The sequence below is a fragment of the Phyllopteryx taeniolatus genome, chromosome 15 (genome assembly GCF_024500385.1).
Source record: "Phyllopteryx taeniolatus isolate TA_2022b chromosome 15, UOR_Ptae_1.2, whole genome shotgun sequence".
Classification (NCBI taxonomy): Eukaryota; Metazoa; Chordata; class Actinopteri; order Syngnathiformes; family Syngnathidae; genus Phyllopteryx; species Phyllopteryx taeniolatus.
Genome location: NC_084516.1, coordinates 11,983,002 through 11,997,139, shown reverse-complemented (window position 1 = coordinate 11,997,139; position 14,138 = coordinate 11,983,002). Strand labels below are relative to the sequence as shown.

The 14,138-nt window shown below is 40.6% G+C and overlaps 2 protein-coding genes across 4 annotated transcripts in view; both read left to right on the top strand.

Moving 5' to 3' along the window:
- The first annotated feature begins 51 nt into the window (after window positions 1–51).
- On the top strand, window positions 52–8,939 carry LOC133489879 (BCL2/adenovirus E1B 19 kDa protein-interacting protein 3-like). Of its 3 annotated transcripts, none has more exons than XM_061799100.1 (6): window positions 54–358; window positions 2,845–3,076; window positions 4,261–4,351; window positions 4,605–4,708; window positions 6,111–6,260; window positions 7,359–8,939. In XM_061799100.1, the coding sequence occupies exons 1-6, from the start codon at window positions 304–306 to the stop codon at window positions 7,405–7,407; spliced, it is 681 nt and encodes a 226-aa protein (XP_061655084.1). In that variant the 5' UTR covers window positions 54–303; the 3' UTR covers window positions 7,408–8,939. The 3 variants fall into 3 exon arrangements, with proteins under 3 accessions (XP_061655087.1, XP_061655084.1, XP_061655085.1); XM_061799101.1 differs by having other exon boundaries at window positions 55–358; window positions 4,261–4,339; XM_061799103.1 differs by lacking the exon at window positions 7,359–8,939 and having other exon boundaries at window positions 52–358; window positions 6,111–6,264.
- Window positions 8,940–9,089: 150 nt separating this feature from the next.
- Window positions 9,090–14,138, top strand: part of LOC133489877 (dihydropyrimidinase-related protein 2) — a 28,746-nt gene continuing 23,697 nt past the window's right edge. The window contains exons 1-2 of the mRNA XM_061799095.1: window positions 9,090–10,153; window positions 13,728–14,089. Coding sequence (XP_061655079.1) covers window positions 13,817–14,089 — 273 coding nt within the window. The 5' untranslated portion in view covers window positions 9,090–10,153; window positions 13,728–13,816. The remainder of the gene's footprint in view (window positions 10,154–13,727; window positions 14,090–14,138) is intronic.

The window sequence follows — 14,138 nt, the reverse complement described above, 5'->3', positions numbered from 1 at the left end:
ATACTGCGTGTATATTTTTAGAATGTTATATAATTACACTCTTCTTCCTTGTGCTACGTCATCAGTCAGCTCCGGGAGGACCTGTGAGTCTCGCGGTGGCTACCGCCTCAACCGCACCAGTAACACATCAAAACAAATCGCAGTACAGCCTTAGTTTAGGTAGGACCCCTCCAACAAAAGCATCGGACGGCGTGGCGATACACTTGTGTTGTCACTCGTCTGAATGTATGAAGGAAAAATCACACGCATTTTCCACTGACGAGCTTTTTATACAACCCACACTGGTTGTTATCAGGCTCAACGATGTCCGACGCTAGTGACACTGCTACAGACAACAACGGAGACTCTGGGCTAAACGGTAAGTAGTCACCTACGTTTCAGGGTTTTAACAGTGTTTTCTCTAACCCTATCGGCGTGTGGGGCTGTATATTATGTGTGATGTAATTTATTTAAAATAGTTTAGCATGTTCGTTGATTTTTTTTTCCCACCGCGAAATTACATTTAAGGAGGTGGAGTGAAGAGCGCCATGTTCCATGTGTTTATTGACAGCGTCCGGACCAATGGTTGTTTTGATCTTATTGACTGACGGGCCTGTGAGCCAATCAGCAAATCACGCGGTGGTGTGGAGGTGGGTTTTAGTTTTGTCAACAAGGCCAGCTGGAAGACTCCCAAAAATCGGGGCAGAAGATTCTGTAACAATTTCGACGAGGGTTCAGAGCGTTCTTATAATATAACCTATATGGTTATGTTGCTGCCCTGTATATTATTATTTTGTGGTCTTAATATTTTATTTTGCCTGATTGAATAAAAATATATATTCCCAAAACAGTAATCATTGTTTAAAATTTACATCGCGATTTACATTAGTTAAGCAAGCCAAGTTGAGCTCAGCCTATTAATACGACGTAACTGTCAGGCCGATGGGAACAAAAGCATGAATATTAAACTGCTTACAAGGCAAGAGTGTGTGATTTGTTGCTCCATCACTATAGAGAGGCATGACGGGGCATGCTATTTACAGCTGCATTCACAAGGGCCAGTGGCAGACGCTTCAGTCAGTAAATGGGCATCGGGTTCAAATATTTCAACCTCCCTTCTTGAATATATTGGACAGAGTGTATTTTATGTGGATTAACATAGCGATGCCTTATGACATCTGCATCTCATCTCACCCGTTAGGGACAACTTTGTCTTATTAGTGCTAAAAACTCTTATTATATTTCTGTCATTCTTTAATGAAGAGGCTCCATTAAGTCATTGTTAATGGGCTGCCCAGTTTACTTGGCCATGAGTTTGATGAAGTGTTTATAAGGTTTGTGTGTCACTTTGGATCGACCATGAAGGCTTGAGACATACTGGACTGTCGCTGTACATGTCAGACAAAGCTGTAAGGACATGTCCCTCAACCCTCAGGTTATCAACAAGACGGTGTGTATGCGTGTTATCTGAGCCAGTAGGCTATTTCTGGATTTTCCTGGAGCTCTCACACCAGGTCATAAACACATTTATCTATTACATACGCTCTTCGGGCAAGATCCTCCAGCTCTGCTCAGCTGGGTCCGTTCCTCAACATCAGTAGATCAAAAAGATCCCTTTGTGTCCCTTCTCTTAATCCACCTGACAGATGATAACTGGTCTGAGGCCAGAATGTTCCTAACCGATGGCACCATGGGCAACGTGGCTTCAAACCACAGAGCAGAGACAATGCTTTGTCAACAGCAGCTTTGCTCATAGTCTACTCCGTAATCCACAGGATGAGAGTGAGTGCTCAGTTTTAGGGGAGGGACGGGCGGCATTGGGTCAGTGAGTGTGATTGTCTCTGCAATTGAGTGTGTGAACACACTGTTTATTTTACGGTTACAGGATCATGTGACCTCTGTGGGAGGTATCACTGGTCTATGGTAAGAATGTTTTTTTTAAATGTCATGAGGGTTTTGGAAAAATTGCAGTTATTTGTCTTTTTTCACTTCTTGAACCGGGACGCCCGTCATCTATATTTGTAATACAGCTTTATTGCGTGGTCAGTCCCACTCAGCTGCCTGCCCATGCACAGCTCATAGCTCACAGCTCCCAGAGAAGGAGCGTCATATATCACATGCAAGGTCCACAAGAACCCAGAGGAAGACATTTACTGCCCTGTCATCACACAGCACGACATAGTGCTTTCCTCATCAAGTTTTGATTGACACTCTCAGGCAGTCCATTGTCACATCCGCTTGTTTTTCTTCGAGTTAAAGTCCTCAGATTCTTTTTATGGACCCTGCAAGCTTGTGAGGTCAAATCAGGGAAGCACAGGTGTAATTCCCTCCCGTAACATTGTCCATGTTTACTTCTACTGCCATAATTTGATATTAAGCAGTACTTAAAATAAACCACGACCATGTAAACAGCCTTTTAGGGTTGCTATAAATAGTCATATTTGAGTAGGCAATTACCTGGTTTGACATCACCTGAAACTGCAACTCTAATAATAAATGCAATTGGATTGTTGCCTTTCTGAAAAATGTCATGACATCTTTCTGCAAGCCAAACTGTTATTTTGGTGTCCTCCTCACAACATTTTCTTGATAGGAAAATTGGCAGTCAATGAATGGTCAGTTCTAAATGTTACGTTTTAAGAATGTTCCAAACTTCTGTTTCTATCTATCTCAGTGTTGTATTGAGTTGATGCTATCAATCAACAATCTGTTCCATACAGTTATAGAATACCATTGAGGTAGCTAAATTAAAGAAGTTATAAATACTAGGATTTAGTATCTCATCAATGGTTGTACCAAAATGTGAATATGCACCTAGTTTTTGTTTTGGAGGCACCGTCAGCATATCCGTGTTTGTCCCCATAGGGTCCTGGGTGGAGTTGGAGATGAACAGAGGCGCTACAGGGACAACCCAGTCCCCTTCCACAGTTAGTCCTGCTTCAGGGCTGTTGCCCCTTCCTCAGGTGGAAGAAGAGGAGGCCATGGTAGGGGCACTGGAGCACGTGCCATCCTCGTCTTCCATCCACAACGGTGACATGGAGAAGATCCTGCTGGATGCCCAGCATGAGTCAAGCCGAAGCAATTCTTCCTGTGACAGGTAGGCTTACTTTTCCCTGTAAGTACAATTTACTTTTTGACCTGTTGAACAAAGCATTCAGCTTTATTTTATTAGGTTCAAGTTGCTGTGTCATTTCCTTCTCTTCCTAATCGTGAATATACAGTAGGTTAAAGCTCAAGAATATTCCTGTGGCAAAGTTAAGAGTCCCAAGCTACTTGGGTTCATAGCATTCTGGGATTTCAGGATAGTGGGCGGCTTTCGTCCAAGGTTCTTTTTGACTTGTAGCCTTTTTAAGGGCTGGTTCAGTCGGAGGAAATCAAGTTAGCTGAGCCTGTTACTATTTAGCACACCCCTCCCCAGCCTCTTGACTACAATATCTTCTCTTGTGTGTGAACCCTGTGTGCACTTGGCCCTTACACGCCTGTTTGCATCTATGAGGTTTTACCAATTTATTTAGAATAATGAATTCATTTTATTTTATTGGTATACATGAGGTTAAAAAAAACAGCCACAAACAAATTTGCCTTGAAGAAGACAACATGAATACATCATTGTCCTTGCGGTGAGTATATTTGAAGAATTTGAACTATTGTTCGAGCAGCATGGCAAAGTGTCAGGGACCTAAGTCCTAGTGGCACGGTGTGTCCCAGATGTGTTCAAGTCCTCACAGCCTGAGGGAAAAAAATGGTTGTTGAGGAACCTGAAGGCCTATCTACCTTTGCTATGGTTACGTGTGGTTGGAAAGGTTGTGTGCTGTTTGCTCTATGTAATTTTGTCACATGCCAGACCACGTGCCTGCCCTGAGTGGCTGATAGATTTATCACAAACATGCGACCCTAGTGAGGATAAGCGGTACAGGAAATGGATGGATATTTCACTTTTGCTTAAACCATTTAGCAATTATTAATTGTAATTATTGCAATTATTTCTCATTGTCTTTATTAGAATATACCCAGGAAAGAAAAACCTGAAACTGTGATGAACGTCATTTGCTAACTGTATCGGTCTTTACTCTGTCAAAATGACTGCTGTGAATAAGGACAATAAACTAACAAGACTAGGGTACTTCTCTCTTTATGCATTTCTAGTTTTTAAACAGCCAAGCAAACTAAATATTTTCCATGACATGACTGTGGAATTTCCTATCATACACAATGTTCTGGAGGACCCTGTTTGATCTTACCATTACTGAAGATGCTTTATTTGTGGTTTTGATCGCTCAGTCCTCCGCGGCCCCACACTCCGCAAGATGAAGGGCAGATCATCTTCGATGTGGACGTGACCAGCAGACGAGACAGTCAAGTAAGAGCTCACGTGAGGCCTCTAAAGTTCTTTAGAGCTGTTGCCTTGACAACCTCAACGCCCAAACCGGGGTATCCATCAGAGTTGTAACTACTCTCCACCTAAGTTTTAACAAACATGAAAAGCATTTGCATTCTGTAGAAAGGATTGCCAACAAGTCTCATAGACACATCAAGTTGATAAATAGCCTTTGTTTTATTCTGTAACTCCAAGCATATTATGTGTTTAGCGTTTATAGAGGATGACTTGGTGTTTGTGTTTTTAGATAGAAGAGGATGTCTTGGACAAGGAGAGGGATATGGACATCCTGATGAAGGACGCAGATTGGGTTGCTGACTGGTCTAGTCGACCGGAAAACATTCCTCCTAAGTAAGTCTGAACTGTGTAAACATCACCCTCGACACGCACGCACGCGCACACACACACACACATCCACACCTGCTTGTTTGTACTGAGAAAGCGGTTAGTCATTCTAACAATAAAGTTGGTGTGACACCCAGATACCAAAATAACCCAGCTGCTTGACATTATTACATATGTGACTCACAAACTTAAACTAAGTGGTGCCTTGACTTACATGTTTATTTCCTTCCGTGACCAAATCTAAATTATCTGTCCCCACTGCAATGAACGGAAATCCTATTAATCTGGTCCAGCCCCACATTGTGCTCCTTTTGGTGTGTGCACTTTGGCCACCAGGGGGCAGTATAGTATAGACATGGAGACAAACAAAGAGTTTTCCAAATGATATGATAAAGAATATATGCATGTGAGTATTGTTATAGTATCTGTCTTCATGTTGCTTCATCATTTGTGTTTGAGTATCCATTGCTTAAATTGTTATAACCCCTTGACTATCGACGCTATTAGCCTGTCTATGGCGTTTTTCATTGTGTGTTAGGATTAAGCTTGTTGACATTCCTAAGGCAAAGTTACGTGATTGTTTGAAACAGCATAATTGTTTTTGTGTAATGTTTGGTTTAACAGTAAACTCCAACTGGGAGTGGCAATAAACAGCTTGAAGCTTCTTTTTTTGAGGAATTGCCCTAACCCTATCTGCCAAACTGCTGCTTGTTGTGAAGCTGAGTTTACTGTCAACATCTAGCACATCTAGCGCTTTTTTCCTCACAAGTCAAAGCAAAAAATCAGCCGAGGGACGGCTCATATCTCAAGGCACCACCGTGAATGTGCTTTGGCCAAGGTTGTGAATATGGTCAATTCGTTTGAATAAAAACGTGACAGTTTGGCATACTTTTGAAGGAGCCACATTTGGCCGATCGTACGTCGTATGAATGCACAAACTCTCATACTTCCTCTGGCGTTCGCACACACAACAAACACTCCAGCCGCAGCTCACACGTCACATCACTGAGCAAGTGCTTCAGCATTCTTCTACTGCAATAAAAAGTAAATGTAGAAGCATGGGACCCTGGCATGCACAACCCCTTTGCATCAGTTGCATTAATTAATTGCATGAATTGTTTTGTATTTGTGTGTGATAGAGACTAATCTAAATATTCAACCCCCAATAATGTCCTCACTAAGTTTAACACTATTGTCTTTTAAAATGTGTGGCAAGTTCATTATTTTGAAGTCCACGGAAGCTCTGAACTTGTTTTTAAAAGGACTGTGCCAGGCATATGTTCATTCCAAAAGCCGTAAAATCTGTTTCTTGAAAATTAGAAATGCTGTGATATCAAAATATAATTTCAGTATATATGCCCCCAATCAGCCATGTGTGTTATTGTAACTTCACATTTTTTCCTCGCAGGGAGTTTAATTTTTGTCACCCTCGACGCTCTGTGACGCTCAGCATGAGGAAGACGGGTGCAATGAAGAAAGGAGGCTTCTTCTCTGCTGAGTTCCTCAAAGTCTTCATCCCATCACTGCTGATTTCACACATCCTTGCCCTTGGACTTGGGTAAGAAGCACCAAGTCAACATTAGTACACTATTAAAGATTATTCCTGTTGATCCATCATTTGTTTTACTGTCATTGTTGAGTGTATATAAATCTCTCATCTGTGTTCGTCACACATTCACTGCCATTGACGGCTTTAGAAATTAAATATCCATATTAACTGGGAAGGCTGGCAGTGAATGAGTTAATAGTTTACATTTAGCTTTTTTTTCTAGGGGATATTTCACAATGAAGTCTCACATTCTTCCGGGTGGCAAAAGCCGTAACTTTCTCCGATGGCACTACTAGTAAATAATGGCACTACTAGTAAAAAACCCCTTACATGCCATTTGACCAAAGCAGAGCGATATTGATATAACAGGATAAATGGTGAATGATGATTTTAGCCTTCTTCTCGACCACCGTAGTTTGAATGTCAGTCCAAATGATGATGTTACGTAATGTAAATGGCTTTGAAGAGAGACACAATGCTGGGTGTAACATCTGTTTCAACAGCTACGTTTATTCAAAAATTTATGTGGTGGAAATTCAGACATAATTGAGGGACTGACTCATTATTGAACTTTTCTGTTGCTAGGATTAATGGCACAGATGTGCTCTTTTGACATTGAAATAGCTAGTGCGCTGAAATCTACTAGCATCCTAGCCATTATGTTTTGCTAATTTTACTCGTACAATGTCCTACAAGCAGTCTTGCGATGTTCTCTGTACAACTATTTATGACCTCCTCTCGATTTAGCCTCCTAACCCACAGGTTCCAGTGGATTTGTTTTAAATGAAAATAAAAACAAAACTTTTTGGGGCATATCTGGCAGCACAAACCCAAACACAACAAGTTTTTGTCATCGTTTTCAGTTTAAGTCAGGAGTAGTCACTTTTTGCCACCAGGACGTTTCCATGTGCCTATTGTTTACAAACATTTTGAAATGGTCTATATAACTAAATTCTTAGGTATGTTTTCCAAAGTGCCGATTAGGTCCAGGAGGGGGCGCTGTTAGTCACATGTCAGCTGTCATGCCCAGATATCATCAGTATACCCAAAATCCTTTTCGGGGCTGCATTTTGACATATGACCTGCATCTGGGCATCTTCTCAACAGAGTTTACATTGGGAAGAGGATGACCACGCCCCCCACCAGCTCCTTCTGAAGCTGAAACTGAAGAAAAGTGCCTGAGAAGTAGCCTGGAGCCAGAGAAAGTGTTGCTGTCATTTGAAGAGTTTGTCCTTCTTCTCCCCTGCTTGCCCCCTTCCTCCCCTCCTCCTCGCTGAGATATGACATGTTCTCAGGAGCAATGCATTGCGCCCCATCATCCTCAGCCCCGCCATCTCTCTTTTTGACTGGCTTTTCTGACACTAGATAGCCAATCCCTTTATTTCCACTCATTTGTAAACGCTTTTCAAAGAGTGCAAAGGCTATATACATAGGCTTGTTTTAGATGGGTGACATTTCTTTCAGAAAAGACAGTAAATGGAAAACTGGGTGTGGGCAAGGGTGTGCAAGCCACATGTGTGCTGACAGTGTTTTGAGGTCGGGTCTATAGGGCTACAGTGTTGCAGAGTCCAGAAAGGTTCAGACTGTGTCAGTGTTCTTTCAGTTGAACAGCTTTGTGTGCAACATATCGTAAGAGCTCATCGGGTCCTGAATGCAGGACAGTGCTTTGCTGTTGGATTTCTTTTGTCTTTTGTGTCAGTTTTAAGTTACCTGATAAAATTTGGCACCAACATATATGGTCAAAAATGTAGATGAGAGTTAAGTTTTGAACATTTAGTTCAGGTGTTTCTCGAAAAATCTGCGTTTAAAAAACGTTGAGACTTTTTTTCATTCATAAAAGCATTATTTTTTATGTCTCATTTATCTGGGTAACAGGTTCTGTTGTCGTACACAAACCTGTTCTTTGTCGTTGTGACAAAAAAAAATGCACCAAAGCCTTCCTGAATTTGGGCACTAGTTCCTGCTATGTCTGATCAACATGGCTGCCACATTTAATTATTTCACTTACCAATGCCCTACTCCGTTTGTGATTGCAGACACATGACTGACACAGAACAAAGCTTTATTTGCTACCTTCTATGGGTGAATGGGAGGAGACTGGGGTCTTTCTTGCCCAGTACTGAACTTTGACCCATCATCTGAATGCCAAATCTGTGGCACGTGGTCATGCAGTGTAGACAAAATGTTGAGCATTTATTAGAAAGAGGTGTTTGATGACTCTTTGAAGAGATGAGAGGCTAAAGTGTTCCTCTGTTTAGTAATCTTGTTTCATTTATTTAGTACTCTTAACAACAATGTCCCACCAGGTTAATTGTGATTTTTTTTAAATAACAGCTATTTAGTTAGCAGAGTGGTGAATTTGATTTAGCTATCACCGTATTACCTTGAGTGTGAATATTCTGCTATTTTTTTTTTAGTTTTTAATACTTCTGCTCCTGTGTATTTGTGCAGCAGTCAGAAGGCTCATTATGCCTCCTTTTTTTAAATATGATCATGAGTCGCCTTAGACATTTTCCAAACTAAAAAGCGTTGCGTTGACTGGTCCTGATATGAGAAGGAACTTGGAGAGTGCTCTCACACTGAGATGGTCTAACATTAATTATTGTGATACATTTGCTTTATTTTACTTCTCCTATTCCATTCAACAAATGATACAAATGTTGTCATTAAAGATAATCTGAATGACCATTTCATGTTTTGGGCTACATTCTTTTACTTTAAAGACAAGTGGCAGGAGAGAGTGGACATTTGAACATTTCACTGATCCTTAAGGACCACTCCTAAAACTTGTGGCGAGATCGTGTTGTTTGTTCCCTCCTCCTCACCCTCTGGCAGCTGTCACAGTCCACAACTGTTGTTTTGGACGCCATTCAAATCCACAGCTTCTTCTGTGCCAGCTCCAGCATAGCTGAGACCTGAGTCCCATGTTTCATAACTTGTTCAGAGTTCTTGTGAGGGCTATAGTCACAACAGAGACATGTTCTGACCACTTTGAGGGGAAAAAAAGACACAGTGCAGGGGCTGTTTTTACCTCCCAACTCGCCACCAAATGACCTTGTTAAACAGCACTTGTTGCATTAAAACTTGTAGATATTATCACTGGTGTGACCCCACATTGCTCACATTTGCAGCCACCCAACGGATGCCATTACTGCACAGTTATCCCCGCCCCTCCCTAGAAGAATATGCCTTTCTCATGAATTCTCATTAGCACTGCTCTCCAGTGGTGAATATTCTGTAGTGCTGCCATGTTTCTCCTCACACACAAGTTGTATATGTTGCCAAGTCATGCTCTCACTGGCGAAACATAATTACCAAGAATTTAGTTTAGTTATGAGACTGTCCTTGGAAAGTATTCTGGGTGAAACATAATTGGATTTTATCAAATCAAACACAGGGTAAATATATGAGAGACTATTTTTCAGAACTGCATTAGGTTAAATGTATGTATATGTGATCATGTGTAGCACTTAAATAGACACTTCATGAATCTTTATCCCAAAATACACTGTGTGAAAAATATGGAATGTTATTTAATCAAAAATACTAAATACATTCTACCATATCTGAAGTTGTTTTTGCTCATTGCCATAGATGCTAAACTTAAACATTTACATTAATACATTAGTTATTGTCTTGTAACTTATTACAGCAACTGTCAGTTGACCCAGTCTTAATGTATGTGGCAATGTTGCAGTCTTGTTGTTGTTTTTTAATTTAGTAAGTCGTGCCTGATTGATTCATTGATTTATAACACAAACAGCCTGTCTCCTCCTCCTCCATCCTCAGCACACCTCTTATTGACCAATCCCAACACTGCAAGACCCATAGCTCCTCCCACTGCAGCTGATGATGTTACCATGGGTTACCGTGGGTGTTGGCCAGTCATGTCTCTTGCATTGGTAAGGAGAATCTGACATACTGTATTTATTTACTTCAATGGAAAACACCGTTGGATGCAGCATCTCATATTCACTCATCCAACAGAATTACGTAACACATTCGAACAAAGTACAGCTACATTACAAAATATGTCGAGACAATTTTGCTCATTCGCATCGACCCTCTGCCCGACCGTCAGCATGAGAATCTCTGCTTCCTCTCCTCTTCATCTCTAGTTTATCAAAAGTAGAATGTGTACATGTTGCGCACTGTCGTAAAATACTAAAACTGTTTATAATCATGCTGTATTCAGAATGCAAATTTAGTTCAGTGTTCACCATGCATGCATTTATTTACCCCTTCTCATTCACCTTCATCAGCCCCCTTTTAGAGTGAGGTCAACCCAAATTATTTGTTATAGCTTCCTTTTTTGTCAGTGTTAAAATACTGTATTTTTTAGTTTAAAAGGTTGTGTGATGTAGTTGTTATGTGTACAAAAACATGCTTGCAAGCTGTATAAAAATCCTTATCCTAACATTCAAATGCAATGCGAACACACCAAAGTTAACTGTCCATCAGGGAGGTTTTAATTAATGAACAATTCTTTATTAATCCGCCTTAAATTACAAAGTAAATGGGGAAAATGAAAATAAACTGACCGATCATTGCAACCTATACTAATTATCAATGAGTTTTATAGATTTATAATATAGAGGAATTATATATTTGTATATATATATTAATATTATGTTAATATAGATATAATATATATTTATATAGAGTTATAGCAAATGCAATAGCTCACATATTCCAAGCTCTTCGATTACTCAAATTTATTTATAGAGCATTTTACATTTAAAAGCATAACCTAAGCGCTTTCTTTATATGTTGGCCTGCCACAATATTAGGTAGACTTGCACAATCTATCACACTGTAACATGCGTATAAAAAAAAATTTTAAATGCAGTTTTGTTGCCTATGGTAAGTACACCATGTTTTATTATTTCACACCAATGTTTTCCTCAAAAGAGGGAATAGTTACAATATCCTGCATGTGGTAACCCCCAACCATAATATGATACAGGAAATAAACAAGTGGTGGACGACAGCCAGAAGCAACCAAAAATAATATGTTCCATACTAAAGCAGACACAAAAGCAGTGTAGTGTATATAAAAACTTCACTTTCTCCTTTAAAGGGATTCTTATTAGCTGATTGTGATGATTTGTCTGTTTGGATTCCTTCACCTCTTCATCACCACAGCACACATGTTTCTTCAGCTTGATGAACTGCAGTGTAAACGTAACTGAGCAGGTCTCATGTAAAAAGAAATAGGTTTACACGAGGAGCTGTAGGATCTGCTGCTCTCACTACTTGTTGTACGTCTGTTAATGGATGCCAGGACTGTGCCCTTCCTCTCCAGAGAGAACACTCCCTCTCTGCCCCGTCCAACTGTTTATCAGGCATGCTGCCAATTTTCCTCCCTAATTATCCAGCATTCCCCTCTGCCTCTGCTCAGCTTCCCTTTTTGTGCTTCACACAGATTTGTGTGAACATTAATAGCATTGTCTCTGTTTGGGTGAGTCCACCATTATTTTTGCTTTTCCAAACCCACCCACAAGACCTTCAGAATGTTTTACCCTCTCTTGCTGGTCTGATTAGGCCACCGCCCACGGATACCCAGCGAGCAGTGTCCTCGCAGCCCTCTGAGAGACGAGGTATAGTGGCAACTAAACCATTCAATGCCCAACACGTTGCTATGGAAACTGTGCTGAAATGTTCTCCACAGTCACTTCTGCAGTTTTGTCCGTTTAAATGTGAGTCAGGATTTGTTAAACAGAAGCTGTTGCCAAAGTTACAATGGCGACCAGGGGCAGAGGTTCTTTAGAAAAGTAACCTGTGCACAAATAAAGACAGTAAAAGTGTCAATTGTATTTTTATTTTTGGAAGCAGCACTTCATCCCCAAGGCCCCGGATTTCACTTGGCAATTAGTGTGCTAATCCATGCATGTGGAGCATACAGTGGGCACACTGCCAAACATTAAAACACTCTTTATTTGTACAAACAGAGAAGTGACAACCCCCCCCACATACAAAACAATTAGGTAAATTTCTTTGCAGATAGATTGTCAACACGTGCTTTCGAACCTTACGCAAATGATCATATCTGGGTTAAGAATGAAACAGAAACCACACAACAAAGAGCAGGCAGGACATCTATGTGAAACGTTGAACACTCCAACAAGCAGACATAAACGACACTGTAATTTAGTGGTTCTCAAACTGGGGTACCCCGACCCGCGAGGTCTGCGAGGCATGGCTTGTGGGTCCGCAAAATAATTTGAAATAAATTATTTTGTATAATTAAAAAAATAAATACATCTTCTTATGGGGACTGGTGCACCAATAAATGAGCATAATCAACCAACTACTCCCTACCTTATATTTGGGCCAATTAAAAGATCTGATATGATTGTGATGTATCACATACTGTAAATCTGACATCCCTTGATGAATACAGTCTGTTTTGTTTTGTTTTGTTTCGTTTTTTAAGAACAAGAGATGTATTATTACGGGAATTGAGTCCTATTTTTCTTTTGGGGACAATAGGCATTTATTTTTTGAGAATACATTTTATTTTTAAATAAAGGCATCTTTTCAAAAATAAATGGCGTAATATTACGACTTTCTTAAAAACCTTCCCTTGTTAAACCGACTTTAATAGAATAGTATTCATAATGCTTTATCTTTACAAAATACAACATTATTCTTGTATCATTACCACTTTAATTTATTTTCTTAATTTTGATTATGATTAAAATGTGGTAAACCGATGTAATGTTGCCGTCTTTTCCTTTAAACAAGCCAAATAATATAGGTTAAACAAATTTTAATCATGTGTAACCGAGGTACATGTTCGGAATAAGTAAATTCAAAGGACTTTTTTTTCCCTGTTTGTTTCATTGGGGTTAGTTTTAGGAGTGGGTTATTGAAAAGGTTTCTGCTCTGTAACTTTCCTGGATCTAAAAAGTTATATTATATTATTAGATTAGCTATAGATAGATAGATGGACGCTGTCCCTTCAGCACTATCTATCTCTTTTTTGTCGGACTGGGTGTGACTTCAGGGAACTCTCCAAGGTTCGATTATTGTCCTCTAATTTTTCACCGGAAACGCCCTTCATAAAAGTAGTACGTCCACATATGACAACGCTTTCCTTTATTAGAGCAGTTAGAAACATGCGTTTCAATTTTGTCGGTTTGGATTTTTCTAAAGAAGAAAGAACTATTGTGCTCTTTGTACCCGCCTGCATCCCGACATCTTCAACACCGGCTACAGGAAATCCTATCCGTCTTTTATTTTGATAGGCTCAGTTCCCGGTGTGTCCCTCACATAGGCGGACTTGTCACATTGTGGTCGCATGCTAGAAGCTTAGAAATAAAAGTCCAAGCGCGTTCACATGTTCCCGTTTTCCCCTCACTTTAAGATATTTTCACAAGGGTGGGGCTGCTTTCGTGCTGTATTGTCCTTATTATTTTGTCCGCTTTGGTCACGCCGTCACCACCTGCAACTGAATTCCTTATTCCTCTCAAGGCGGTGGCCGTACAGGGGAGCAGAGCTGAGCTAAAGAAGAAGCTTTTTCCTTTCTTCCTCCTGCGCAGCTGCAACACCGTTTGCAAGGCATGTCGACCACCGGGGAAGTGCCAGCAGGTGGCTTTTTTAAGAGCATAGGCTCTGACAGCCCCGCCAGGCCGAGGCAGCAGTTTTGTGGCATGTTCTGCCCGGTGGAAGGTTCCTTCGACAACAAGACTTTGGACTTCGACGCGCTCTCTGCGTGCAGAGGCAAGCGAGACAGTCGCGTCATTGACCGGCAGAGCGACATCTCCCAGCCCAAGAAGGTGGAGATTAGGGAGCGCACAGGGAAGGAAGCTCTGCAGAATCTGGACGATGCAAAGGTACATTTTCATTACATTTACCAAAGAAGGTTTTTACCTCAGTCTCGCT

Bases quoted from the DNA above. Each gene is read 5' to 3' on its own strand.
- LOC133489879 (XM_061799100.1), top strand. From the start codon at position 304: ATGTCCGACGCTAGTGACACTGCTACAGACAACAACGGAGACTCTGGG. The intron at 359-2,844 runs GTAAGTAGTCAC...TTGTCCCCATAG, and splicing joins CGGAGACTCTGGGCTAAACG to GGTCCTGGGTGGAGTTGGAG. The intron at 4,709-6,110 runs GTAAGTCTGAAC...TTTTCCTCGCAG, and splicing joins CCGGAAAACATTCCTCCTAA to GGAGTTTAATTTTTGTCACC.